Source organism: Capra hircus, chromosome 3 (genome assembly GCF_001704415.2).
Source record: "Capra hircus breed San Clemente chromosome 3, ASM170441v1, whole genome shotgun sequence".
NCBI classification, from domain to species: Eukaryota; Metazoa; Chordata; class Mammalia; order Artiodactyla; family Bovidae; genus Capra; species Capra hircus.
In genome coordinates, this window is record NC_030810.1 from 119,135,935 (window position 1) to 119,162,927 (window position 26,993).

General features: G+C 42.8%; 1 protein-coding gene across 4 annotated transcripts in view; it reads left to right on the forward strand.

The window, feature by feature from the left end:
- Positions 1-26,993, forward strand: part of MPZL1 (myelin protein zero like 1) — an 87,614-nt gene that overhangs the window by 48,015 nt on the left and 12,606 nt on the right. For 2 of the 4 annotated variants that reach the window (XM_018046447.1, XM_018046448.1), the window contains exons 2-5: positions 12,866-13,032; positions 19,103-19,316; positions 20,253-20,385; positions 22,827-22,929. In XM_018046447.1, the coding sequence (XP_017901936.1) occupies positions 12,866-13,032; positions 19,103-19,316; positions 20,253-20,385; positions 22,827-22,929 (617 nt within the window). The other 2 variants (XM_018046450.1, XM_018046449.1) reach the window with 2 other exon arrangements.

The following is a 26,993-nucleotide window of genomic DNA, read 5'->3' on the forward strand; positions in this document are numbered from 1 at the left end:
AAAACAGAGACATGACTTTGCCAACAAAGGTCTGTCTAGTCAAGGCTATGGTTTTTCCTGTGGTCATGTATGGATGTGAGAGTTGGACTGTGAAGAAAGCTGAGTGCCGAAGAATTGATGCTTTTGACCTGTGGTGTTGGAGAAGACTCTTGAGAGTCCCTGGAACTGCAAGGAGATCCAACCAGTCCATTCTAAAGGAGATCAGCCCTGGGTGTCCTTTGGAAGGAATGATGCTGAAGCTGAAACTCCAGTACTTCGGCCACCTGATGCGAAGAGTTGACTCATTGGAAAAGACTCTGATGCTGGGAGGGATTGGTGGCAGGCAGAAAAGGGGACAACAGAGGATGAGATGGTTGGATGGCATCACTGACTCGATGGATGTAAGTTTGAATGAACTCCGGGAGTTGGTGATGGACAGGGAGGCCTGGCGTGCTGCAATTCATGGGGTCACAAAGAGTTGGACACTGTTCCATAATTGCTGAATAAGTCACTTGGGCAAGTTTTTTGCTTCTCTGAGCTTCCGTCCAACAGATAATACTCAACAGTGATGTTGGAAAATAATAAATGTACCATAGTTTGATAATATTTAACCCATAGTAAGCACTTAAGTGGTGGTTTGCTATTGCTCTTTTCCTCTTTGTCCTATTTTGGAGACAAAGAATATCCTTGCAATCAACTATAGGCAAATACTTGACCATCTTTTGTTTCGCTGTTCTTAAATATTTTGTATTAGCCTTTTCTGGCTTAGATTACATTTTGGATCAAATATCTTCTAATATACTGTAGGCCTTCTAATAATATAAATTTGAGTTTGGAAATATAGATTTACAGTACAGTGGCCTTTTGCTTGGTCTTTTGCCTTTTCAGCACTTGGGAAATACAAAGCATGTGAGAGTGTTATTCTGTTATCCATGGATATGCCTCCGGAGTTTACAACATGTTTTTTATGCTGAGCATTTAGTCCACTATACTCTGTCAGAAGTAAAACGATCTGATTTCTTCCCCAAAGTGTCTTATTTTCATTTGCTTGCTAAAAACTGAGAAATGTTTTGACAATTTTGGACAAACGTTTGGACACAGATGATACAATTCAGGTTGTGGCGTTTGTGTTGACTGCTTGATTGGAGACTTTGGACTTTGGTGGAAACTGCTCTGTCTCTAAGCCATTCTGGGTACATCCCCTCAGCCAGGCCTGGTGCCTCTGCCACTGTAGTATAGATGTTTGTTCATTTGTCTCCACGCGACTGTCCGTCCACTAAGGGCAGAAGCCTAGTCCCAGCATGGTTTGTAAGAATAATGGTTGATTGAAAGAAGGAAAGCCATAGCAAGAAAGAAAGATGAACAGTGCATACATAGAGGAGGGCAAGCAAGAAATGGCAGCGCTTTAAGGAGTCAAGTGATTAGTGCAATGACTGGTCTGATTCAGGACCTTTTGAATCTCTCAGTTGAAAAACAGAAAGGTCTTTGTTGGTGCAGAAAGATTAAGGGTAGAGATGTTGCCAGTTCGCCATCAATCGTGAGTGGAAGGAATCAACTCTGAAAGGAATCTGGTAATCCTGTGTGTTAGTAATAGTGCATAAGTTTTGTTTTTTTTTCTAACTTTATTTTATTTTACAATACTGTATTGGTTTTGCCATACATTGACATGAATCCGCCACGGGTGTACATGAGTTCCCAAACATGAACCCCTGCATAACTTTTTTTTTAATTGAACATTTCAAAAGATGAGTTGCCTTTGGGATTTTCTTATCTAAATAGGAAGGTGACTCTTGGAGGAAAGCTGTCTATCTAAGCTTCCTCTGAGATGATGTCAGCCTCCAAACTTGACCCTGAGTAATGTCTGCAGTTTTGTGTTGGGCATTATGCTGAAGCCATTGTTTGTGAAGCAAGTATAATTTTTTATGGCTGAGCTCAGATGAGTCGAGTTTGGTCCCTTTGATTCATTTCTTTCATTCATTCACTTTCCCCCTCACCATTCCGACAGACAGTCGAGCACAGTGACGGGCGGGCATGGTTTGGTAAACAAAGGGGGACCAGCCCCTGGGGGGCAGCTGGCCCCTCCTGTGGAGGGCGAGGGGTGCCTTGATGGGAAAGGCAGGATGTAAAGGGGCACAGGGTGAGAGGCCTGTGGGGCAGACATGGGGAGGAAGTCACCTTTGTTTAGATTGTGGCCTGAAGTATAACTTCATGTTCTTGACAAATAGCTTAATTTATTAATACTTATGGCTCCTTGAATAGAGTATATTTTTGTAGCCTTTCCTTACTTTGTGCCACCAAGCTGAGGCAGACCCAGAACAGCCGTGATGCATGGCAGAAGACCGCCCCCGTTGGCTGCAGACTGGCCTCTGACTTGGCACCGGGCTTGTTTCTGCCGACACACCCTGGGAGTCACAGCCACACTGGGAGAGCAGCGTGAGCTGGATGCTTTCACTGGCGCATTTGCAAGTTAAATAAGTAATCTCTTAATACCTACTGGTATCTTCCTCTCTCTCTTTAAAGTTTTTATTATGAGAAATAAAATATATACAAAAGAAAGAGTGTGTGTGCGTGTGCACACGCGCATGTGTGCATGCACATGGATACACTTTTCAGAGTGCACGTTACAAACAAGCTCCCATGGGGACTTGGTCCAGTGGTTGAGAGCGTCCACTACAGGGGACATGGCTTCACTCCCTGGGTAAGGAACTAATATCCCACATGCCCTGCACAGACCGTGTGGCCCAAACCAACCCCAGCTCCCATGCCCTCACTGCCTAGCCTAAGAAATTAAACACAACCAACAGTGTGTGCTGCACACATCCTGCCCTGGCCACCCTCTAACAGTCAGGACCACTAGCCTGAAGTTTGTGTTCAGTGTTCTCTCTCGTCCCCCTCTTTTACTATGTTTTAATAGGTCATATTTACGCTTGTGCTAGGATATATTACAATATCAGACTCTCAGTGTGGACCAACAGCAAATAAGAAATAAGCCAGAAAGCTGTTACATTGCCTGATTGTACTCTTAAAGAGGAAAATATACTGGCAACCTCAAAGTGCTTTAAAAAAAAAATGTCAAAACAAAAGCCTTTCAATTTCAGGGTTTGTTAAAAGGATAAGGTTTTTACAAACCAGGGTACTACGCATGGACCCAGCATTAACATGACAAGGAATTGCTTCAACAATAACAGGGAAAACATTGTTATTTTAAACCAGGCCATTAGTTCATAGTAATGCTGCTGCTGCTAAGTCGCTTCAGTCGTGTCCGACTCTGTGCGACCCCATAGACGGCAGCCCACCAGGCTCCCCGGTCCCTGGGATTCTCCAGGCAAGAACACTCCAGTGCATTTAAAATGATTTTGTGGTATCAGAGTTTACTGGTGTTAAAGGGCATACTGACGTGTTAGTTGGGAGACATGATTGACATTGTATGGATCATTTGAAACAGATCAGGAATAGCTCTTTGGGCAAACATTCTTGAGTTTGCTTTTCTTCTTTGTGGTTGTGATGGATGTTGTTTGTATTCTGTATTTGTGCCCCCCTTTCCCCCCTAAACTGCTCAGGTTTCCATCCAAAATGGAAGAATATCAAGTTTTGGGTGTCGTATTTGACTACTGTAGAAATGACCCTTAGCAAGTTGATTTCACAACTAAGTGATTATTTGTCAAATGACTTTGCAGGTGTTTTCAGTTTGAAAATGTATTTTGAAGATCGTCATCGCTCCCCTGCTGAGTGATACTTTGGGGCAGCATAGCTCGTTGAGAGGGCTTCCCTGGTGGCTCCGCGGTAACGAATCTGCCTGCAGTGCAGGAGACCTCGGTTCAGTCCCTGGGTTGGGAAGATCCTCTGGAGGAGGGAATGGCAACCAACTCCAGTATTCTTGCCTGGAGAATTTCGTGGACTGAGGAGCCTGGCAGGCACGACTGAAGTGACCAAGCAGCAGCAGCAGTTCATTTAGAAATTTATTTCCTAGAGCACGTCAGAACAGCTCTGGTTTCCATTCTGAAGCTGATCTGTAAGTTAATATGTAACTCAGAATACAAAGTTGGCCAGTTGTAAAAACATGTGCATATTACTTCATCTTTTTATTTCATTTCTATGTTTTTATTCTTGAAGCAGTTGGTTTTTCCAGGAGTCAGCAGGAAACCTTTCCCCCTATCAATGAGTTTTTAAACCACAGTTTTAATACTTTTCACAGTGGTTTTTGCCACTATTCCATAATCGTAAATCTGAGGCCTAAAAATACCTGTGATATCTATGTAATGTCTTACTCAGACTGGGAGTCCGGTCTACAGTGACGTGGGATGACGTGGATTAGAACAATAGTTTCTCTACATCTCAGTGTTCTTTATATTTGCATTCTTTAGCCATTTTAACTAGCCCCTTAAAACTCTCTTCTATGAATAATTTTACTGTGTACTTCCGTAATACTCCTAGTCACTTAAAAAAAAAGAATAAAAAGGCTGGACAAAGCAAACTATTTCCAATTGTTTAGGAATCCAGTGAATTCATCCCTGGCTTGGGCTACATGGAATGTAGTCTGAGAAGGCGATCTGTTTTCCCTTCTCTTTCCCCACACAGGAGAAGCTTTGTAACGGGTTCATCACAGCTGATCAGAAACTGCTCTAAGCACTTTGGGATTCTTTGATGTGCATGTAACCACACGCAGTGTAAATCCCTGCTGAAACTTCTCCCTGAGATCAGCTATGCAGAGTACCTTACTCCTAGCATTTCTCTAGTTTTCATGCATCACAACTTCCTGTCTCCCCATTCGTACTGTTCTCTGTCCTGGGGGCCAGGTGATGGAGTGATTGCTCAGCATGTTTAGGGGAAAGTGCAGGAGATGAGACAAAGTCTGATAGGTGGTTGGGACTAGCTTACCCTGGGCTCTATGAGGCACTGTGAGTGCTCAGACCTGATCCTGGCTGATGTGGGGAATCCTTGGAGCATTTTGTGTAGAGTGATAAGATCAGGGAGGCCAAATGCTCTCTGACCCTCTGTGTATTGGCTGCAGTTAAGTGGCTGAGGGTGGAAGAGAGAACCAGCTTAGGAAGTCACAGAAATAACCCAAGTGAAACATGATGGTGGAATGGACCAAGATGGTAGCACTGGAAGAGCATGCAGAGATCCATTTCTAGATATATTTTTAGTAGAGACACATATTTTGTGATGGCTTAGAGGTAAATTGTGAGAAAGAAAGGTGTCCAGAGTCTTAACCTTAGCCACTAGAAGGCTGGAGTTGTCTCTTACTAAAGTGGAGGGCAGATTGGGAGGTGGGAATCATCTTTACATTGTTAAATTTAAGATGCCAGTTAGATTCAAGTGACATTGTTGGGTAAACACTTGCGTATGAATGTGTGTGTGTGTGTGTGTGGTGTGGGGTGGTGGTGTGGTGTGGTGTGTGTGTGTGTGTGTGTACAGGAGTCATCGGCACTTAGGAGATATTTAAAGCCCTGAAACTAGATGAGGTCACCAAGAGAATGACTGGATAAGAGGTCAGAGGGGTGAGGGACTTGCCTGGTGGTCCAGTGGTTAAGAATCCACCTTTCAGAGCAGGGGACACAGGGTCGACCCCTGGACGGAACTACAAATCCAGATGTCACAGGGCAGCTAAGCCCATGTGCTGCACCTCCTGAGCTCGTGTGCTCCTAGCCTGAGCTCCACCGTTAACAGAAGCCCCCCTTGTGCTGCAACAAAGACCCAGTGCAGCCAAAATTTAAAAAAAAATTTTAAGAGCTCAGAAGGATGATCTGGGGCTGTCTAGCATATAGAGGTCAGGAGACTAGAAAAGAGGAGCTGATGAGAGAATCAAAAGAGATGAGATACTGATACCAAATTGGGGGGAAAAATTGTTCCAAGGAGGGAGTGATCAATTGTATCTAATGTAGTTCAGTCAGTAAGATGAGATTTGAGAATTAGCTGTCAATTTAGCCACGTGGAAGTCATTGGATTTCTTAACAAGAACCGTTTTAGTGGAGTGCTGGGGATGAAAGCCTGAACAGGGTTTATTCAAGAGAAAATGGGAGGAGGAAGACTGGGCACAGTGACTGGACAATTATTTTAAGATTTGTAGATTAGAGGAGGGCAAAGAGATCTTACCTGGGGGGGCAATGCAGGGTCAAGATTTTTTTCCGCTAAAGTATATAGTATATATAGAATAATAAATGCTATATGGCTGATGACAGTAACTCAGTAGAGAATGAAAAATTCAGGAGAAAAAGCGAGAGTTGCTAGATCAGTGTCTCTAGGTGACTGAGAGAAGATGAGACGCAGTGCACAGTGGAGAGGGGCACACACATTTCCTGCAGAGGAAAGACAGGCCACAAATGCAGGCGGAGGGTAGGATATGGCTGGGGACACAGAGAAGTTCTCTTCCGATTCTGTTTTCTCACGGAAACAGGCAGCATGGTCATTAGCTGAGCAGAAGCAGAGGGGGAGTCCACAGTTGAGGTTGAAGAGAAGGCATAAAGTAGTCATTTAGGAAAGTGGATCCTTGACGGAGAGAGGCATGTGGGAGGATCGCTCAGCACCATTAAGGGTCCTGTTTGACGTTAGTGGTCATGGATTTAAGGGGAAGCCCAGTCGGTGGGAGTGTGTGCGTTTCTCCATCTGTGATCGGCTGCCCTGGTAGAGATGCAGATTGGATGAGACTGTGAAAGGGTTGCAGGACTGATGGGGTCTGGGTTTTAATGTGGCTGAAGGATTCAATAAAATCAGGGTTTTGGAAGAAATGTTCTGGAAAGATCAGAGGTGGTCAGTCAGAGGGTAGAGAGCCTGAAAGAAGATTGTGGAGGGGGCACAGGTATTGATGGTAGGATCTGGGGCAGCAGTTCTCAACCAGGAGCAACTTACCCCTGAATAGGAGTTGTGGTTGTCTGAAGACATTGTTGGAAGCGGAGAAGATACTTCAGACACCTGGTAGAGGTCAGGGATGCTGCTAAACATCCACGCACAGGAGAGCCTCCACAACAAAGACTAGTCTGGCCTGACTGTCAGGAGTGCCATGGCGGAGAAGCCCCATCTAGACTGTGATTATGGGAATTAGTAGCTGGGATAAGCCTGAGGACAAGATTATTGGAAAAAAGAAGGTAAAGAGACCAGGGTTTTGGAAGTTTCTTCCTATGACTAATGGAATCTCCAAGAATTACAAAAGGAGTTAAGAGAAAGAGTCAGGGATAAGAGGAGGTTAACTAGCTATGTATGAAGTTATTTTATTTTTCTGCAACTAGCTGACTGGCTGGAGTTGGAATTGATTTTCCTGGCTCAAAAAACTACATGTCCAAATTAGCCAGAGTGATGGTATGTTGTTGTTTTTAAAAGTCACTTGTTTTTTAACCAGTTTTGACATAATTGTCTATCTTAAATACATTGTCTAAAAACCCATTTAGGGATTTGGTTGGTCTTTTGGTCAAAATTACATGACTGTAAACTTGGGCACTTGGCCTAGTTCCATCTTTAAATACCTTCTCAGGGTAACAGTTCTTGCAACTAGACCTTGTAGCAGAGATCTTGTTTGAGAAAATCGTTGAAAAACTTAATTTATTGATTTTAAAGACTGTGACTTTCCTTGCAGTGCTCCTCACAGTGGAGAAAACTAGTCAAAATCACACAGAGTAAATAAGGGTCACAAACCAGTGCTGCTTCCTGGAATAAGCCACATTGTCCAGTCTTGAGCTTTGTCCTTCATTCTGAGCTCAAGTGCCCTGGGGCTGCTTTTCTGCCTACCCACAATAGCACGGGGTGTCTTTTGTTTGCTTCTTGCTTAAAAGAAGGTCTTGTTTTGAGGTCTGGACCACAAATAATAATCTGCTGTTCTCTATAATAATAATCCACCCTCTTTAGCAGAAAAAAATCTACTTGATTCAGTGTGGCTATCAGTTTATTTAGAAGAATGGCCAAAAGTGCCCATTGTGTCCTGAGAATAAACATTTGGAAGATAGTTGGAGAGAATGGGGGAGTGCCGTTGCTCTCCTTGGCCTGGAATCATAAAGACCTCAGGGAGAAAAAATTCTGAAAATGACCATCAGTCCCGTGTGACAATGCCCTTCCTTATTCTACTCATCTGTTACATTCTGAGAATAATTGAAACACTGTAGATAGGGATTCTCTCCCAAATATTTCTTTAAAAAAGATCTTATTTTGAAAATGGGTGTTTTTAATCTTTTCTGTATTAACTCTGTTTCCACTTTTAGGCCAAATTAGTTTCTTTCTAATCTTCATTTAGGCCATGAAAGAGTTTCTTTTGGGGTGAAGATTATTTTGTCTTAGCAACAGTCCTTAATAATTCTTGCAGTTGCCTCTGATTGTAGATCTTGAAATGATAGACATTTTAATTACTATTTTCCGGGCTTAGGCTAATTGAAAAATTCAATGAGGAGAGGAATATGTGACCCAGTGTGATTAGTTATTTCTTGAGTACACATGTTATTTGACACACTGAAATTCAATGGTAGGTAAGATTTCATTAATGAACACAAGATATGTTACGCTTTTTTTTTCCCCTTAAATACAGGAAAAGAGTGTGTTAAATAAGGAACATGGCTTTAAAATAAAGTGATCTCAAAAAAAATAAAAAATAATAAAATAAAATAAAGTGATCTCTTACCTAGAACAGTTTAAATTGGTTTAAATATGGAAGATGAGAAAAGATCAACCTGATATAAATTGAAATGTAGGAGGTGAATATAAGAACCGTTTAAAGAGTTAAAAATATGGCCTCCACATCATTAAAAACAGAGCATCAGAGAAGCATGATGAGATGTCCTTCAGTAGATGTACTGATAAACTGAAGTACAAAGGATATTGTTCAGCAATGAAATGAAGTGGTCTGTCATGCCATGAAATGATATGAAGGAAGCTTAAATGAGGGAAGCCAATCTGAAAAGGCTACATTAACTATACGATTCCAGCTATAGAATATTCTGGAAGTTAGTGATACACTAATGCAAAGTGTACAATGTCACGAACCTCCGTCCATAGTTCATCAGGCTGTCTATCAGATCTAGTCCCTTAAATCTATTTCTCACTTCCACTGTATAATCATAAGGGATTTGATTTAGGTCATACCTGAATGGTCTAGTGGTTTCCCTACTTTCTTCAATTTAAGTCTGAATTTGGTAATAAGGAGTTCAAGATCTGAGCCACAGTCAGCTCCTGGTCTTGTTTTTGCTGACTACATAGAGCTTCTCCATCGTTGGCTGCAAAGAATATAATAATCTGATTTTGGTGTTGACCGTCTGGTGATGTCCATGTGTAGAGTCTTCTCTTGTGTTGTTGGAAGAGGGTGTTTGCTATGACCAGTGCATTTTCTTGGCAAAACTCTATTAGCCTTTGCCCTGCTTCATTTCGTATTCCAAGGCCAAATTTGCCTATTACTCCAGGTGTTTCTTGACTTCCTACTTTTGCATTCCAGTCCCCTATAATGAAAAGGACATCTTTTTTGAGTGTTAGTTCTAAAAGGTCTTGTAGGTCTTCATAGAACTGTTCAACTTCAGCTTCTTCAGCGTTACTGGTTGGGGCATAGACTTGGATTACCGTGATACTGAATGGTTTACGTTGGAAATGAACAGAGATCATTCTGTCTTTTTTGAGACTGCATCCAAGTACTGCATTTCAGACTCTTTTGTTGACCATGATGGCTACTCCATTTCTTCTAAGGGATTCCTGCCCACAGTAGTAGATATAATGGTCATCTGAGTTAAATTCACCCATTCCAGTCCATTTTAGTTCCCTGATTCCTAGAATGTCGACGTTCACTCTTGCCATCTCCTGTTTGACCGCTTCCAATTTGTCTTGATTCATGGACCTGACATTCCAGGTTCCTATGCAATATTGCTCTTTACAGCATCGGACCTTGCTTCTATCACCAGTCACATCCACAGCTGGGTATTCTTTTTGCTTTGGCTCCATCCCTTCATTCTTTCTGGAGTTATTTCTCCACTGATCTCCAGTAGCATATTGGGCACCTACTGACCAGGGAAGTTCCTCTTTCAGTATCCTATCATTTTGCGTTTTCATACTGTTCATGGGGTTCTCAAGGCAAGAATACTGAAGTGGCTTGCCATTCCCTTCTCCAGTGGACCACATTCTGTCAGACCTCTCCACCATGCCCACCCATCTTGGGTGGCCCCACAGGGCATGGCTTAGTTTCATTGAGTTAGACAAGGCTGTGGTCCTAGTGTGATTAGATTGACTAGTTTTCTGTAAGTATGGTTTCAGTGTGTCTGCCCTCTTGTAACACCTACCGTCTTACTTGGGTTTCTCTTACCTTGGACGTGGGGTATCTCTTCACGGCCACTCCAGCAAAGCACAGCCACTGCTCCTTACCTTGGACGAGGGGTATCTCCTCACCGCCCCCTCTCCTGACCTTGAACGTGGAATAGCTCCTTTAGGCCCTCCAGCGCCCACGCAGCCATTACTCCTTGGACTGGGGTCACTCCTCCTGGCCTCGGGCGAGGGGCAGCGGCTTGCCTCAGGCGGGGATAGCTCCTCTAGGCTGCCGCCCCTGACATGGACAGAGGTTCGTGGCACTGTGCAGGAGACAGGGATCAAGACCATCCCCATGGAAAAGAAATGCAAAAAAGCCAAATGGCTGTCTGGGAAGGCCTTACAAATAGCTGTGAAAAGAAGAGAAGCAAAAAGCAAAGGAGAAAAGGAAAGATATAAGCATCTGAATGCAGAGTTCCAAAGAATAACAAGAAGAGATAAGAAAGCCTTCCTCAGCAATCAATGCAAAGAAATAGAGGAAAACAACAGAATGGGAAAGACTAGAGATCTCTTCAAGAAAATTAGAAACACCAAGGGAACATTTCATGCAAAAGATGGGCTTGATAAAGGAGAGAAATGGTATGGACCTAACAGAAGCAGAAGATATTAAGAGGTGGCAAGAATACACAGAAGAACTACACAAAAAAGATCTTCATGACCCAGATAATCACGATGGTGTGATCACTCACCTAGAGCCAGACATCCTGGAATGTGAAGTCAAGTGGGCCTTAGGAAGCATCACTATGAACAAAGCTAGTGGAGATGATGGAATTCCACTTGAGCTATTTCAAATCCTGAAAGATGATGCTGTGAAAGTGCTACACTCCATATGCCAGCAACTTTGGAAAACTCAGCAGTGACCACAGGACTGGAAAAGGTCAGTTTTCATTCCATCCCAAAGAAAGGCAATGCAAAAGAATGCTCAAACTACCACACAATTGCACTCATCTCACAGGCTAGTAAAGTAATGCTCAAAATTCTCCAAGCCAGGCCTCAGCAACACGTGAACCGTGAACTTCCTGATGTTCAAGCTGGTTTTAGAAAAGGCAGAGGAACCAGAGATTAAATTGCCAACATCCGCTGGATCATCAAAAAAGCAAGAGAGTTCCAGAGAAACATCTATTTCTGCTTTATTGACTATGCCAAAGCCTTTGACTGTGTGGATCACAATTAACTGTGGAAAATTCTGAAAGTGATGGGAATACCAGGCCACCTGATGTGCCTCTTGAGAAACCTGTATGCAGGTCAGGAAGCAACAGTTAGAACGGGACATGGAACAACAGACTGGTTCCAAATAGGAAAAGGAGTACGTCAAGGCTGTATATTGTCACCCTGCTTATTTAACTTCTATGCAGAGTACATCATGAGAAATGCTGGGCTGGAAGAAGCACAAGCTGAAATCAAGATTGCCAGGAGAAATCTCAATAACCTCAGGTATGCAGATGACACCACCCTTATGGCAGAAAGTGAAGAGGAACTCAAAAGCCTCTTGATGAAAGTGAAAGAGGAGAGTGAAAAAGTTGGCTTAAAGCTCAGCATTCAGGAAACAAAGATCATGGCATCTGGTCCCATCACTTCATGGGAAATAGATGGGGAAACAGTGGAAACAGTGTCACACTTTACTTTTGGGGGCTCCAAAATCACTGCGGATGGTGACTGCAGCCATGAAATTGAAAGACGCTTACTCCTTGGAAGAAAAGTTATGACCAACCTAGATAGCATATTGAAAAGCGAAGACATGACTTTGCCAACAAAGGTCCGTCTAGTCAAGGCTATGGGTTTTCCTGTGGTCATGTATGGATGTGAGAGTTGGACTATGAAGAAGGCTGAGCGCCAAAGAATTGATGCTTTTGAACTGTGGTGTTGGAGAAGACTCTTGAGAGTCCCTTGGACTGCAAGGAGATCCTACCAGTCCGTTCTAAAGGAGATCAGCCCTGGAATTTCTTTGGAGGGAATGATGCTGAAGCTGAAACTCCAGTACTTTGGCCACCTCATGAGCAAGAAGTTGACTCATTGGAAAAGACTCTGATGCTGGGAGGGATTGGGGGCAGGAGGAGAAGGGGACGACAGAAGATGAGATGGCTGGATGGCATCACTGACACGATGGACGTGAGTCTGAGTGAACTCAGGGAGTTGATGATGGACAGGGAGGCCTGGCGTGCTGCAATTGATGGGGTCGCAGAGTCGGACATGACTGAGCGACCGAACTGAACTGAACTGAATGCAAAGTTTTAACAATGGAGAAAATTGGAACTTGGGGAAAGCAAGAGGGAATATATGGGAACTCCCCCCACTTTTTTTTTTTTTTGCCTGAAGCTCAGAGTCTTAACCTCTGGACCGCCATGGAGGTCCCAGGAACTACCTACTTTTCTGCAAACCTCAAACTGCTCTGAAAATTAAAGTCTGTTAATTCAAAGAAAACATAAATATTAGGTAGAACTGAACTAGTAAAAATGTCTTCTTACTAAAAAACAGAAATCCCAAACTCTAATATACAGTGATGGTGGGTTACTGTATACAGTTTGTAATGTTCTTTTATTTTTTCTTTGTCCTCAGATAAATATGCACAGTGGTATTCGTGCTAAATCCTACTCCTAAAGTGTCCTTATTCCTCTCTCTACAGTGACATATGCTGTATCGGCCTTGGAGGTGTATACACCAAAAGAAATCTTCGTGCCAAATGGGACACAAGGGAAGCTGCCGTGCAAGTTCAAGTCTACTAACTCGACTGGCACGCTGACCTCAGTCTCCTGGAGTTTCCAGCCAGAGGGGAGCGACACCACAGTGTCGGTAGGAACGCTTATTTCATCTCTACGGGTCCTCTCTTGTGGTGTTCTTTTTATTTCTTTAATTCAAGGATAATTAAAGGATATTATGGATATGTAAAGGATATATATATTATCCTTCTCATTAAAGGATAATTAGAGGATATTATGATTTTTTTTCCATACATCAACATGAATCTGAATTAGTTATACATTTAGCCCCTTCCTCTTGAAACCCCCACCTCCCTCCCCTTCCCAGCCCATTAGGCTGTCATGGAGCACTGGTTTTGGGTTCCCTGCATCATACATCAAATTCCCAGGGGCTATCTACTTTACTTATGGTAATGTATATGATTGAGTGCTGTTCTCTCAAATCATCCCACTCTCTCCTTCCCCCACTGTCCCAAAGTCTGTTCTTTAGGTTTGTGTCTCCTTTGCTGCTCTGCATATAGGATCATCAGTACTATCTTTTTAGATTCCATATATATGTGTTAATATACAATATTTGTCTTTCTCTTTCTGACTTACTTCACTCTGTATAATAAATAGGCTCTAGGTTCATCCACCTCATTAGAACTGACTCAAATGCTTTCTTTCTTATAGCTGAGTAATATTCCTTTATGTATATGTACCACAGTTTCCTTATCCATTCATCTCTCAGTGGGCATCTAGGTTGCTTCCATGTCCTAGCTGTTTAAATAGTGCTGCATGAACACTGTGGTGCATGTATCTTTTTCAGTTCTGGTTTCCTCAGGGCATACACCCACTAGTGGGACCGCTGTGTTATATGGTGGTTTTATTCCTGGTTTTTACGGAATCTGCATACTGTTTTCCACAGTGGCTGTATCAGTTTGCATTCCCACCAGCAGTGTAAGAGGATTCCCTTTTATCCATATCCTCTCCAGCACTTATTGTTTGTAGACTTTTTGGCGATGGCCTCATGAGATTCTTTACTTCTCTAGTGTGATTATTGATGATTCTTCTGGTTGGGCACTTGCAAAATAAGTCAGTGACGCTTCAAGGCCCTTTTCTTGCCTCAGACTCTCCAGGAAAAAAATAAGTTCAGCATCTCTTAAATGCAACTTTTTATTGATATTGTTACCAATATTAATATCTCTATCATCTGTCTACTGGGTTGGGATATATGCCTGATTTCCAAATCTTCGCGTGGACTTGTGTCCCTCAGGATTTATAAAAAGGGAGACCCTTGGGTGCTGTGTCTTAGAAGGAAGGAAAGATGAGGTAAAGTCCGAGATTACGTATTTAGTTAACTTCCTCATAGGGTCCAGATAGGTATAATTCTTGGTAAAACAGAGTCCCAGAGTGAGTGAGAGCAGGAACCCATACAAATATAACATGGGAAAACAGAGTCAAAGGCATTCTGTGGCTTCCCATAAACATGTTATTAATGTGGAACATGTATCCTATAGATGCAAAATTAAACACACAGATTTACCCAGCAGAGTTCAAAGAATTGTTTAAATTTGTAATAACTTCGCACTGATGTCTTTTGCCAAACTAGAAGGGAGGGATACAATCTATAGAAAGTAGAGCATCATCAGGAAGACACCTAGACGCTCTCCTTTGAAGAGCAATTCTGCTTATGCTCAACACATCCTTGCCATGTGCGTGATGCATGCTTACATACCCTCAGCCTTAATATTGAGAGCATGCTGGGAACTTTCCCAGTGGCCCACTGGTTAAGAATCTGCCTTCCGATGCAGGGGATGAGGGTTGGGGCCCTGGCTGAGGACCTACGATCCTACATGCCTCGGGACAGCTAAACCTGCACGCTGCAGCTACATGTGCCACGCGCACTTGGCACCACAGAGAGTCCATGTGCCACAGCAAAGACCCAGTGCAGCCAGAAAAATAAGAGAAGGGGCTGTATTTCTGGTTAATGCTACATTTTAGCTGATCAATTTATACCTACATATCAATCTGATCATAGTTAGTTCCAGAATGTTCAGTTACTGAAATAGGATGCTTTAACCCCTAGATGTTGGTGCACAGTTAATAAGATGAGCAGGATGCTCCTCATTTTTATGGATTTTCAAGAGAAGTAAAATCAAGCCCAGAATACCAAAGGTGGCTTTTCTGGTCCATGGAGTTAGGATCCCTGTGTCTAAAACTGAGCTCAACTTTTCTACCCAATGTTCCCATCTCTGCTAGTTGTATTTGGGTATGTATTTTCTTCTAGGGACCTGATTTTTTTTTTTTTTTTTTTAATCTTGTGTTTTGTTGGTGGGGTTTTTGTCCTTCCCTCCCCGATCCATAGCTTCTTCCCTTCCACTGTTCACACTCAACCAAGAAATAAGAACATGTGCTGGATCTTCCTACTTTGTATCTGGCATCTAGATTTTTGTTAACCTTCCTGCTTCTCTGCTCTCTGTTACATGATAAAAGCTCTGCCAGGGCTGGTGCAGTAACACCCCTGGGTATTCCTCCACTTCATATCATCCGTCTTTCAAGCCACCCCTGCAGTCCACCAGGTGCCTCATCTGAAGACGCTTCTTTCACGTCATCACTGCCCTCTTCAGAATCCTCATGTTTCCCGCTGCGAACAGTTCTTGTCTGGAATTCAAAACTCCTCACAGCTGAGTTCCAGCCCCACTTCTGTTCTCCTATGTGATCTCCTTCAGTCTAGTGTTTTTCCACTTCTTAGCTCTTACCATTTAAGTTCTGCCCCATCTTCACATTCTGATCCCTCTAAATACCTCTTCTGACCTTTTAGCTAGTTTTTTTTTTTTTTTTTTGGCCGTGCCACAAGGATTTGGGATCTTAGTTCCCTGACCAGGGATTAAAACTGCGCTCTCTGCACTGGAAGCGTTGAGTCTTAACCACTGGACCCCCAGGGAAGTCCTCCCTTTTTAGCTGTTCTTAAAACTCCCTGCCCACCTTATCTTGGCCACTCCTGTGAAAGAGTGTGCCTTACTAGAACAGTTTTACTCTTCATTATCTTGAATGGAAGCATTTTAAGGGTAGAGACCTATCTTACACTTTTGATGTCCCTCAGGATGTTATCCGGAGAAGGCAGTGGCACCCCACTCCAGTACTCTTGCCTGGAAAATCCCATGGATGGAGGAGCCTGGTAGGCTGCAGTCCACGGGGTCGTGAGAGTCAGACACGACTGAGCGACTTCAGTTTCACTTTTCACTTTCATGCGTTGGAGAAGGAAACGGCAACCCACTCCAGTGTTCTTGCCTGGAGAATCCCAGGGACGGGGGAGCCTGGTGGGCTGCCGTCTATGGGGTCGCACAGAGTCGGACACGACTGAAGCGACTTAGCAGCAGCAGCAGGATGTTATCACTGGCTTTTACTTGATAAATGTTGGTTGATAAGGAGATCTGATTTCCCTGGTGGCTCAGTTGGTTAAGAGTCTGCCTGCAATGCAGGACACCTGGGTTCTATCCCTGGGTTGAGAAGATCCCCTGGAAAAGGAAATGGCAACCCACTCCAGTATTCTTGTCTGGAGAATTACATGGACAGAGGAGCCTGGTGGGCTACAATCCATGGGGTCACAAAGAGTCAGATATGGCTGAGTGACTGACTTTCACTTTCAAGGAGATCTAGTCTCTTTTTTCGTATGAGTTTATTTTATTTTATTTTATTCTTGCCATTTTGTTACTCTTTCTTAGTGGTTTGACCAAATCGTTATCAGTCATGCAGTTCAGCAAACATATACAGTTCCAGTGATAGGCCAAGTGCAGAGAAGCGCAGAGACAAATACAGTTTCAGAGGCATCAGGTGTGATGAGGGAGGGGTTGCAGAGACCCAGCAGTGGGAAAAGGTGTAGTGTAGGTTTCCATTACTGTTTCAGAAATACAGGGCAGGGAGTGTCTGTAGATGAGGTAGAGAGGAAGGCAGAGACCAGATGATAGAAAGACTGCTTGCTAAGCTGAGAGCTTACGGTTTATTTCCTGGTGAAGAAGAGAGGGTGAAGGGCTTGGGCCAGGCAAGACGTGATCAGACATGAGAGGCATTAAAATAATAGAAATAGCTTAAGCTTTGAAATCAGAGCTGGCTTTGAATTCTGTCTCTTAAGACCTGTGACCTTGAGTAAGTCACTAAAGTTCTGAGCCTCACTTTCCTCACTTGCAAAATGTCTGGCAGGTGAATCTTACCTTGTAGAGTGGTTATGAGTGTCAGAATGTTATTTTTCATGGTATTTCACATTTCTGTACATCTTGCAAGCAGAGGCCTTGGCTGCCTTTCTTGTACAGTGACTAGTCTTAGCAGGCTGAGAGGGTATCTCCTTCTGGAGCAGAAGACAGGCTTGCTTACTGTCCACGATAGTAATATGCCTCTCTCTGGGGCAAAGGTCAGATGGGCTTACTGCTCATTATAAAAGATTGGGGTTTTCCAAGCTTGGGGCTCCTCAGCTGTGATGCAGAGCCTCTGTGTGCACAGCATCCACCCTAGTCCCTCCATGCTGTCCTTGTGGACTTTGAGGGGCAGGGGCCACAGATAAAGGCATGCGGCTGGCTGTTTGTAAGTAATAGGGTTCTTTGTGTCCAAGTCTTCTAACAGAAGAACAAAGACTTCCTGTGAGTCTTCTGTTTCTGCCAGCATCTGTGAACCTATGGCTGAGTTGCAGAGAGTGTAAAATCTCAGACCCTGCATAGTTCCTGATAAGCATTAGTTTATTTTAAACACAGGGTATATATTTGATAAATTTTTTTTTCCAGTAATCATTTAAGCATTATGGAGGATGGATTAGAGGAACTTGAGACCAGTTAAAAGGTCATATAGTCCAAGATAATGAGGACATAAAATCAGGTAGTATTGGTGGGAATCAAATAGAAGAGAGAAACTTAGGAGATAGAATTGACAGGTTTGGGAGACTAACTGAATGGGAAGAAAGATGAATCAATGATAATTCCAAAATGTATGGTTTGGGAGACTGGCATGCTGCTGTCAGTCAAGATGTCGCAGGTAGAAGCAGATTGTAGGAGAAGGTGGCAACGGGAGGGTGGGGACAGCTAAGCCAAAGTAAGCAGGTGGTTGGATTAGGAGTCTAGAGCTCCAGAGAGTACTATGGATGAGAGAGAGAGATTAAGAAGTTAACAAAATGTAGATGGCCATTAAATCGTAGGAATGGATGAGATTTCAGCTTCTCTAAAAGATTCTGAAAATGTTGTGTTTGGATTGCTAGTACAGCTCAGTGGTTGACTAATGCTGATTGCCACCCCCAACCCTACAATGTCCCCATCGGTGAAGAAGAACAAAGACATCAGGCCTCCAGCAGAGCCGTGTAGATTGGAGCCACATATGAAAATAGATCCCCACCCTCCAGGCCTGGCCTTATTTTCAGGGGACTGGGTTTGAGAAAGTTACTTTGAGAAATGAGTTCCTTTGCTGAAAGCAGGTCTGCAGGGAGAATGAGACTGCAAAGACAAAGGGCTGAAGGCTGAGCCTGCAAAGGCAGATGAGACTGTTTTGGGTTGTCTGGGCTGTGTTCCTTTCACATACCCATGACTTTCCTGTAGGAAACAAATAAGTAAAATGGGGTAACCCACCAGACTAACTGATCTGTGATATTTTGGCTTCTTTTTCTTGCTGCCCTCGTGTATCTTAATGGTAAGCTTTGTGAATTAAGGATGAAACTTTTGGATTCACTGGGCTCAATCATGATGTCCGTCAGAGCGTTGGCTTTGAAGAATCAGGTGGTCCTGACTTTGAATCTACCACCTGTTAATCATTGTGACCTTGAGCAAATGGCTTCTTTGAGTCTCAGTCTCCTTCTTTATAAAAATATGGCTGGTAATTGCTACATCACAGGAGTATTGAGAGGATTAGAGATAGTGTACAAGTTCATTTCTTCAACTGAAAGAGGATTGGGCTCCATGATTTCTAAAGCCCTGTCTGGCTTGGGTCCCGTTGCTTAAGATTTGGCATTTCTTTCATCGTCACATCTTGATGATGTGGCATTTCTTTCTGGATGCAGTCTTTTTTCCATGTCCTTCCTCCACAGTCTTGACTGGAGCTCCTCAAATGAAGTCTTTTTTAAAAAGAACCCTTCACTGTATGCCTATACTAGTGTTTAGAACTTCTGCCTTTGAGAATAGCTCATGTGTTCTTTTTTCTAATTGCAGTTTTTCCACTACTCCCAAGGGCAAGTGTATGCTGGGAATTATCCACCATTTAAGGACAGAATCAGCTGGGCTGGAGACCTCGACAAGAAAGATGCGTCGATCAACATAGCGAACACGCAGTTTATGCACAATGGCACCTATATCTGTGATGTCAAAAACCCTCCTGACATCGTTGCCCAGCCAGGGCACATTAGGCTTTATGTTGTAGAGAAAGGTACTTCCTTGACTATTTTTGCAGTAGTGATACAGTCCCCTTAAGAGTGATGTTTCAGGATGTGTTTGAAAGGGGTATTTCTGCCTTAGTTATGATCCCTGTGTCCATGGACTGTGGCTCTACGAAACATCCATGGGGGTCAGGGAACTCATTCCAACTGGAGTGTTCAATTTCTCCATCTATATACCTACTGTCCAGAGCATATGGATCAGATTCCAGGAGTATGAATTTTTCATTGTTAGTTAGAACTAAGACCAAATTCATTATAGTTACATGTGGTGGGTAGTGGAAAAGGAGATTAGTATTATTTTAATATTCTGACTTCCCTGGCGGCTCAGACAGTAAAGTGTCTGCCTACAATGCAGGACACCCGGGTTTGATCCCTGGGTTGGGAAGATCCTCTGGAGAAGGCAGTGGCAACCCACTCCAGTGTTCTTGCCTGGAAAATCCCATGGATGGAGGAGCCTAGTGGACTATAGTCCGTGGGGTCGCAAAGAGTCGGACAATGACTCAGCAACTTCACACACACAATATTCTCCAGGAGAAAGTTTTAACATTGGCAGAAACAGTATAGCTGTTTCTTCACCTTTTTTTGGGAGAATAAGCCAGGAAATGCAGGTTCTGGATCTCATTTTGAGACAAAGTCTGCTTTGTTGGAGAATAGATTGAGGTAAATTCACATACCCAGCTTTTCTTTGAATTAGAGCATTGAGAGGGATTTTATATATATATAAATGTGTTGAGTTCTGAAGCTCATTCTTTATCAGGTTAATGTTCATATGTCACCAGTTAGGTATTAGAATATCATAATTTGGATAATAAAAGAGTGTGTGGTAATTGCTAAAGGAAGACACTTGTTTATTAACTTGATATGATTTTATTTCTTCTCTCTATAGCGATGTACCTTAAACATATTTTGTTGTTCTTTCTCTCTAGAGATTTTGCCCGCATTTCCAGTTTGGGTAGTGGTGGGTATAGTTACTGCTGTGGTCCTAGGTCTCACTCTGCTTATCACCGTGATTCTGGCTGTCCTCTATAGAAGGAGAAACCCTAAACAGGATTACAATGGGTAAGAAGCTCTGCTTTCGAGGGGAAAGTTGGAGGGAAGGACTCAAAATTTGTGAAAACTTCTATATGTTGTATGGAAAAAGAATGGTGAAGAATTAGCTGCTGTTAACTTTCATGTCGGAACGGAGCTGTCTCCTTAAAAGGTGATTTGTGTGGGCGAGCAGGGATCAGGGACTGCCATGAAACGTGGACTGTGATGCTAATACCTGTTTCAGTTTCTTTCTTAGGTTTGGTGAAGTGGGCTGCTCTGTAGTCTGTGCTCTCTGAGTACCTTCCACTCTGAGATTAGTATTATTAAGCCACAGATCTCTTGCTCCAGTATGAGTTTAATTTGATCTCTTGGTAATAATCTTACAAGGCTCTTCTTTTCAATTAGGTAAATGTAATGGTCATAACAATGCCTGGGGAGAGTGTGCTGGTACCTGATGTGATGATGCAGGACTTTTCCTGTTTGTAGTTTTATAAGTAGTTTATGACTTGTTCTTGAATGCATGGCTAGACTCATCCAAGGGGGATAATAAGAGTTGAACACCAAAATATACCAGCAGTAAAGAAAAGTAGACTTTCTTTTTGCTTGTGGCTTCTCAAAGATAACACATTTGAGCAGAGGATGCATGTCTAACTGAAGGACCGTCTCTTTTTGCCACTCCAGCTGGACAGCTAGCCCATATAAGCTCTGTAGAACTTGTGTGGTAAGACTGAGAGTGAGGCTGGGTTTCAGCTGATGGAGCACGGGCCGCATCCCAAGTGCACGAAGGGACTGTGATCTGAGAGGGTTGCATGCCCTGAACTCCTTGGCTGGTGGATGGTAGGACCTCTTTCTTTGGGCTCTGCTGCTTTACTTTTTAGGAGTGCTGTGTTTTAAGGAGTTTGAGTGTTCAAATTCAGATATCACTTGCTTGGAATGTTTCTGTTTGCTGACTGTACCCGCTCCCTTGCATGGTGAGTAATTTATGATGAAATATAACCAGAACATTGGTTTTCAACATGAAACTAATCCGGGTGGTGACATGCCAATCTTAGTTCATGCTTTTGGGTTAATGAAAGCACTGAAAAGTGTGCCTTAGAATCTTGCATGGCGTCATGAATGCTGCTGTTCTTCTTACTTGTTTTTTTTCCCTCCTCCCCTGCCTTTTCTACCTTGGTGTGCCAAGATCAGGTCCTGCTTGTCTTCCACTTCTTAAGAAAAGCTGACATAGACGACACACTGGGACTAGAACAGGGCTGGGTCTTCTCTTCCACTCCCACTAGACACATGGTAACCAATCACACTGGCTGTTGCTGTTAATACTCCTGTGTGTGTACTCAGCCCATCTCCCTTGTTGACAACTAACCATCTATCTCTGAGCTAACCCAACAGCTATCATGGTTTGTCCACAAATATGTCCTGTGTCTGTATTAGAAACATGTTGAGTGTACCATCCCAATGAAATCGGGTTGTCAGGTTTGATGGTCATCTGAACATATATGTTCTTCATGTAAGATACCTATGTGTGTGTGTGTTAGTTTTTTTCAATACTTGAATTGTATTATTACTGAGTTAGACCCTCTTTGTGTTAGGATACTCAAACCATTTTGGTTTGGGCTGTATAGCCTCCTGGTTCAGAGAAAGCACAGTTTGCAGAATGCTTTGTATGATTTGAGCTTAATAACGACACTTTAAGTGATTCTCTCCATACTTCTAAGATTTCTTAAAAATACATCATAAAGGATTTTAGCTCTGCTGAAAACACATCCCATCAAGGAATCTGTAATGAGTTACCTCTTGGCGTCAATTCTCCCTGGTTTATTTAAGAGATAGGCCTTGCTGTTGAAAACCCCCTGTGCCCCTCAAAAAGTTCAGCCCGTGTGATTTGGCATTCCACAGTTTCTTATGATCCGTGACTTCCTGGATTTTCTTTGGTTTGGTTGCGGAATTGGTGAGGAAACAAACAATGGGGACCCAGGGAATCAAAGGCGTGAGATGAGCCAAGACTACAAGCCTGGATCTGTATCTGTCATTTTGGAAGCACATTCAGAAGAGGTTTGCCTTTGATGATCACAAAAGCGAATTGCTATCAAGAAGGTATAGCTTGCTCCTTTAAACCTGTATGCCAAAGGAGGATTGATAGCAGGGGAAAAACCCAAAGCAGCCAAAGGGTAAATGTATATTATAGCCAGAATCCCATTCAGCATGTATCTTTGTTGTAAACTGGGGCAAGGTGGTCATCCCACATTGGTTTCTTTTCCTCCCCTGGAGTCGCATCACTGGCTTGGAAGAATTAGTGTCAGGGATAAAAATCAGTTTCAAGAAATGTGATTGTTTTGATACTCATTGTTTTGTTGAGTTTTGTTTTTATATATCTGCTACTTCATCTTGTCATCACTTGCATTCCTGTATTTTATGTTTCCATTTTAATTATTTTTTTTTTACATTTGTTCTCCGAATTGCCAACTTATCAGCTGCAATACATCAGAGAATGTGTCACCAGTTAAGCAGGTTTCACAGAAGTCTCCCTCCGACACAGAGGGTCTAGTAAAGAGCCTGCCTTCTGGATCTCACCAGGTAACAGCTGATTGCGGTCTGTCCACTTACCGTGCTCTGCAGTTTGGTGCTGTGCCGTGTTCTGGGATGTGGAAAAGAATAATACTAAGCCGCGAAAGAGTGAAACAGAAAGACAGGGCAAGAGAAGCAGAGAAGAACATAGGGGTTGCTTTAGGAGGAACACGAGAAAGTATGTGGAAAAGAATCTGACTTGAGTAAAGGTTTCCACCAAACTGCCACTAACAGATTGGCTCAAGAAAATTAGGAGATGACTGTCAGATGTAAACACTTCTTCCCTAGTTGCTCAAAGAATTAAAGCTAGTGAACTAGATTCTATATTGAGGTGTACCTTAAGCCATGAAATTCACAGGAGTAAGTTGATTTTGGTATTGATAATAAAACAGAAAAGTTATTTTGTATGAATTCTTTAGAAGAAATAGAAAGTAAGCAGTTACTTGAATAATTAGTAGGCTTGATGAACAAGGAAAGTCTGGTTTCTGCTTTTTGTAGAAAGTACAGAGAAGAAATAACTTTTATTTGGAACTAGCATGGAATCTAGCATTGTGGTTAGTATCGTGTTTTATTCATGCTGATGTAACTATGATTGTGGCATGGCAGAAATTCCAGAGCTTAGTACTGATTCTGTTCTTCTGGGATAGAAAGTGTTAGAAGGAATGTGGCCAGTTATAACTTTGCTCTGAGGAGGAGGGATTAGGGATGTAGTGGGGTGGGTGGATTTAAGAGGAAGTAAAGAAAAGGATAACAGTGTCTTGTGGAAGAATTACCCCACAGTCTTAGACTGGAGTTGTCATACGTGGTGAGGACACGGAGGCATTGTGATGTTAAATTATTAAAAGCACAGAGCAGTTAGCAACAGAATTGGGGCTCGAACCTTAGATTTCTAGGCAGCGTATATTCTGTCACAGCATCAGGACCGTACTTATTCCTAGTCTGTCTGCTCATCTCTCTCATTCTTTTTGTCTGTGTGTCTTTCTGTCCCTCTCTCTCAGTTTACATAGTATGCCTCAGATACCTAATTCACTAATTTGGATTGTGAATAGGAATAAGGTTGTGAATAAAGGCATTAAAGTTACAGGTAGACATTATACCTAAAGAAGCCTTGAAAACTTTTGCTTCTGCCCTTGAAATGCTGTAGAGGGTGTTCTCCTATTGAAAACAAACTGGGGGTAGGGGAAGAAAGAAAGAATTCTCTACACTGGGAAACAGGCTGTTCAGTACCATGATTCCTGAGAGAGGGGAATAAAGGGCAGCCCCGTGATCGTCCCGGCTTCCTCAGGCATCTTCCAGACTGCGGTACTAAGGGCAGACGGAAACGCTCAGCTGTCCCACTGAGCTGGGGAGGCCAGGGTGGCTAGGATTTACGAGGCACCGCACCAGAGAAGAAGAAAGAGTGTAGAGAGAAGACGCGTTGGGATCTGGAGTGGGTCCCCTTGAGCCTTTGCTAAATACAGATTTGTAGATGCGTGGGCGACACGTCCTGGTGGCTGGAGGAAGAACTGCCTGGAAAGCAGTAGGTTGTACAGTGCCCTGAAACTTACCCAGGACCGGAAATAGTTTGTGTTCTCAAACGCAGAGTGGAGAGAGCTCATTATGTTCAGGGTATTGGTTGGAGTTCTCAGAATGGTCACACCTTAGCTGCCTAAGATCTTTGTGATGCCATGGACTATAGCCCTCTAGGCTCCTCTGTCCATGGGATTTCCAAGGCAAGAATTCTGGAGTAGGGAAAAAAAAAATACTGGAGTGGGTTGTCACTCCCTTCTCCGGGGAATCTTCCCGACCCAGGGATTGAACCCATGTCTCTTGCATTGGCAGCAGATTCTTTACCACTGAGCCATCGGGGTAATGGGACTAAATTAGCACCTTGGTAGTAGGGCTAAATCAGTACCAGATTATGGATGCTATGGACCCACCATAAAAAGGAAGCGTTTAAAGAATAAAACTAATCTAAAAGTAATTTAGATGCACGCCAACACAAAATCCAGTCTTTACAACAATATAGCAAAATCCAAGCATCTAAAGAAGTATATAGATATATAAAGTATATGTACAGAAAAGTGTATGTGTATATATGTGTGTGTGTGCGTATAGCTGAATCACTTTGCTGTACACTTGAAACTAACACAGTATTGTAAATTAACTATGCTTCAAGTTTTTAAAAAGACAAACACCGAAAAACAAAATCCAACACCTGCCACCGAAAAATTCCCAATGTCTGACTGGCTGTGTGTGTGCGCTACACCCCTTCAGGCATGTCTGACTCTTTGCAAGCCTATGGACTGTAGCCCGTCAGGCTCCTCTGTCCGTGGGATTCTCTAGGCGGGAGTATTGGAGTGGGTTTAGGTGCCCTCCTCAGGGGGATCTTCCTAATCCAGGGATCAAACCTACATCTCTTATGACCCCTGCATTGGCAGGTGGGTTCTTTGCCACTAGCACCACCTGGGAAACCTACCCCAATACAGAGGTTTTTGGTGTTTAAAAAAAAAAAAAAATTCACAATGTCTGACATCAGTCAAAAATTACCAAGCATACAAAGAAGGGGGAATCTAAAACATATAGTCAAGAGAAAAGTCAACCAATAGGAGCAAACCCAGAAGTGGCATAGGTCATAGAATTCATAGAATTCAAGGACCTTAAAATAAATATTAGAAACCTTAAAAATAAGCTTAAGGTTGTAAGGGGAACCTTAACATAATACGGAGAGAAATGGAAATATAAAAAAGACCAAAATGGAAGAAACGTCTAGAAATGAAAAAAAACATTGGATGGCATAAATGACAGATTAGACACTATGGAAGAAAAATTCAGTAAACTTGAAGAAGCAATCTAAACTAACCAAAACAAAGCATGAAAGGAACACTGGGAGACATGAGCAGAACTACAGTAGTAAGCTAGCAGACAATATTAAGCAACCTGATTGGAGGCTGAGAAGGAAAGGGAAGTAAAAAGAAATTTTAAGAAATAGTAGCCAAACACTTTCCATTCTTGTAGCTGTTTTAAAATTTTTATTTACTCTTTTTTTTTTTTTTTTGGTTGTGCTGGATCTTTGTTGCTGCACGTGGGCTTTCTCTAGCTGTGGCTGTTTTAAGCAGGGGCTACTCTTTGTTACGGTGCCGGCGCTGCTGAGTCAGCGGCTTCTCTTGTGGGAGAGCACAGGCTGCAGCGCGCATGGGTTTCAGTATTTGCAGCAGGTGGGCTCGCTTGCTCTGCGGCGTGTGGAATCTACCCTGACCAGGGCTCGAGCTCGTGTTCTCTACATTAGCAGGGGGATTTTTATCCACTGTATCACCAGGGAAGTTTCTCTCTTTGCCGTTTTTTCCCTGATATTTATCTTCATATTTCTGAGCAACTTTATTGCTGAATTTAGCCCCTCCCTTCAAGCCCTTCTTCCCAGCATACACTTTCAAGTATCTACACGGCCACATGCTCTTCCCAGTATGGATATGTGGTTAGGTGTTACTTTTCACTGTTACATATACCTGTTTTTGTCACTGATGTATTGCATACATTTGGTTTTTGTACAATTTTATTTTGTTTGTCATAGAGCTCATCTTTACTTTGGTTTTTATTTGCTTAGTTTTCTAAGTGCTTATCTATTAATGCACTCCATCTCAAAATTCTCCAGGCAAAAAAATCTGAGCACATTCAGACACATCAGATATTCTGTGGGTTTCATTTTGTACATGGAGACACGCCTGTTGAAATCTTCTGGCTTTGTTGTGCTTCAGGCTGCTGTGTAGGAGTCATCCTGGGCCTCCCCTCCCAAGAAATTTTCTTTCTCTTGCTTCTGTTGGACTTCACATCCTCACCTTTTTACTTTATTCCCATAGTGTGGTAGAACATATCCTCCATAACTTCTTGAGAAAGGATGCACAGCAGATACGAATGTTGAGGCTTTGTATGCTAAACAAAATAATGACCTCCAAAAGATGTCCACATCCTAATCCCTGGAACCTGTGGGATATGTTACATTACATGTCAAGATCGTTACCTTACGGATCTTGAGATGGGGAGATTTTCCTGGATTATCCATGTGGGCCAGATGTAATCAGAAGGGTCCTTAGCAA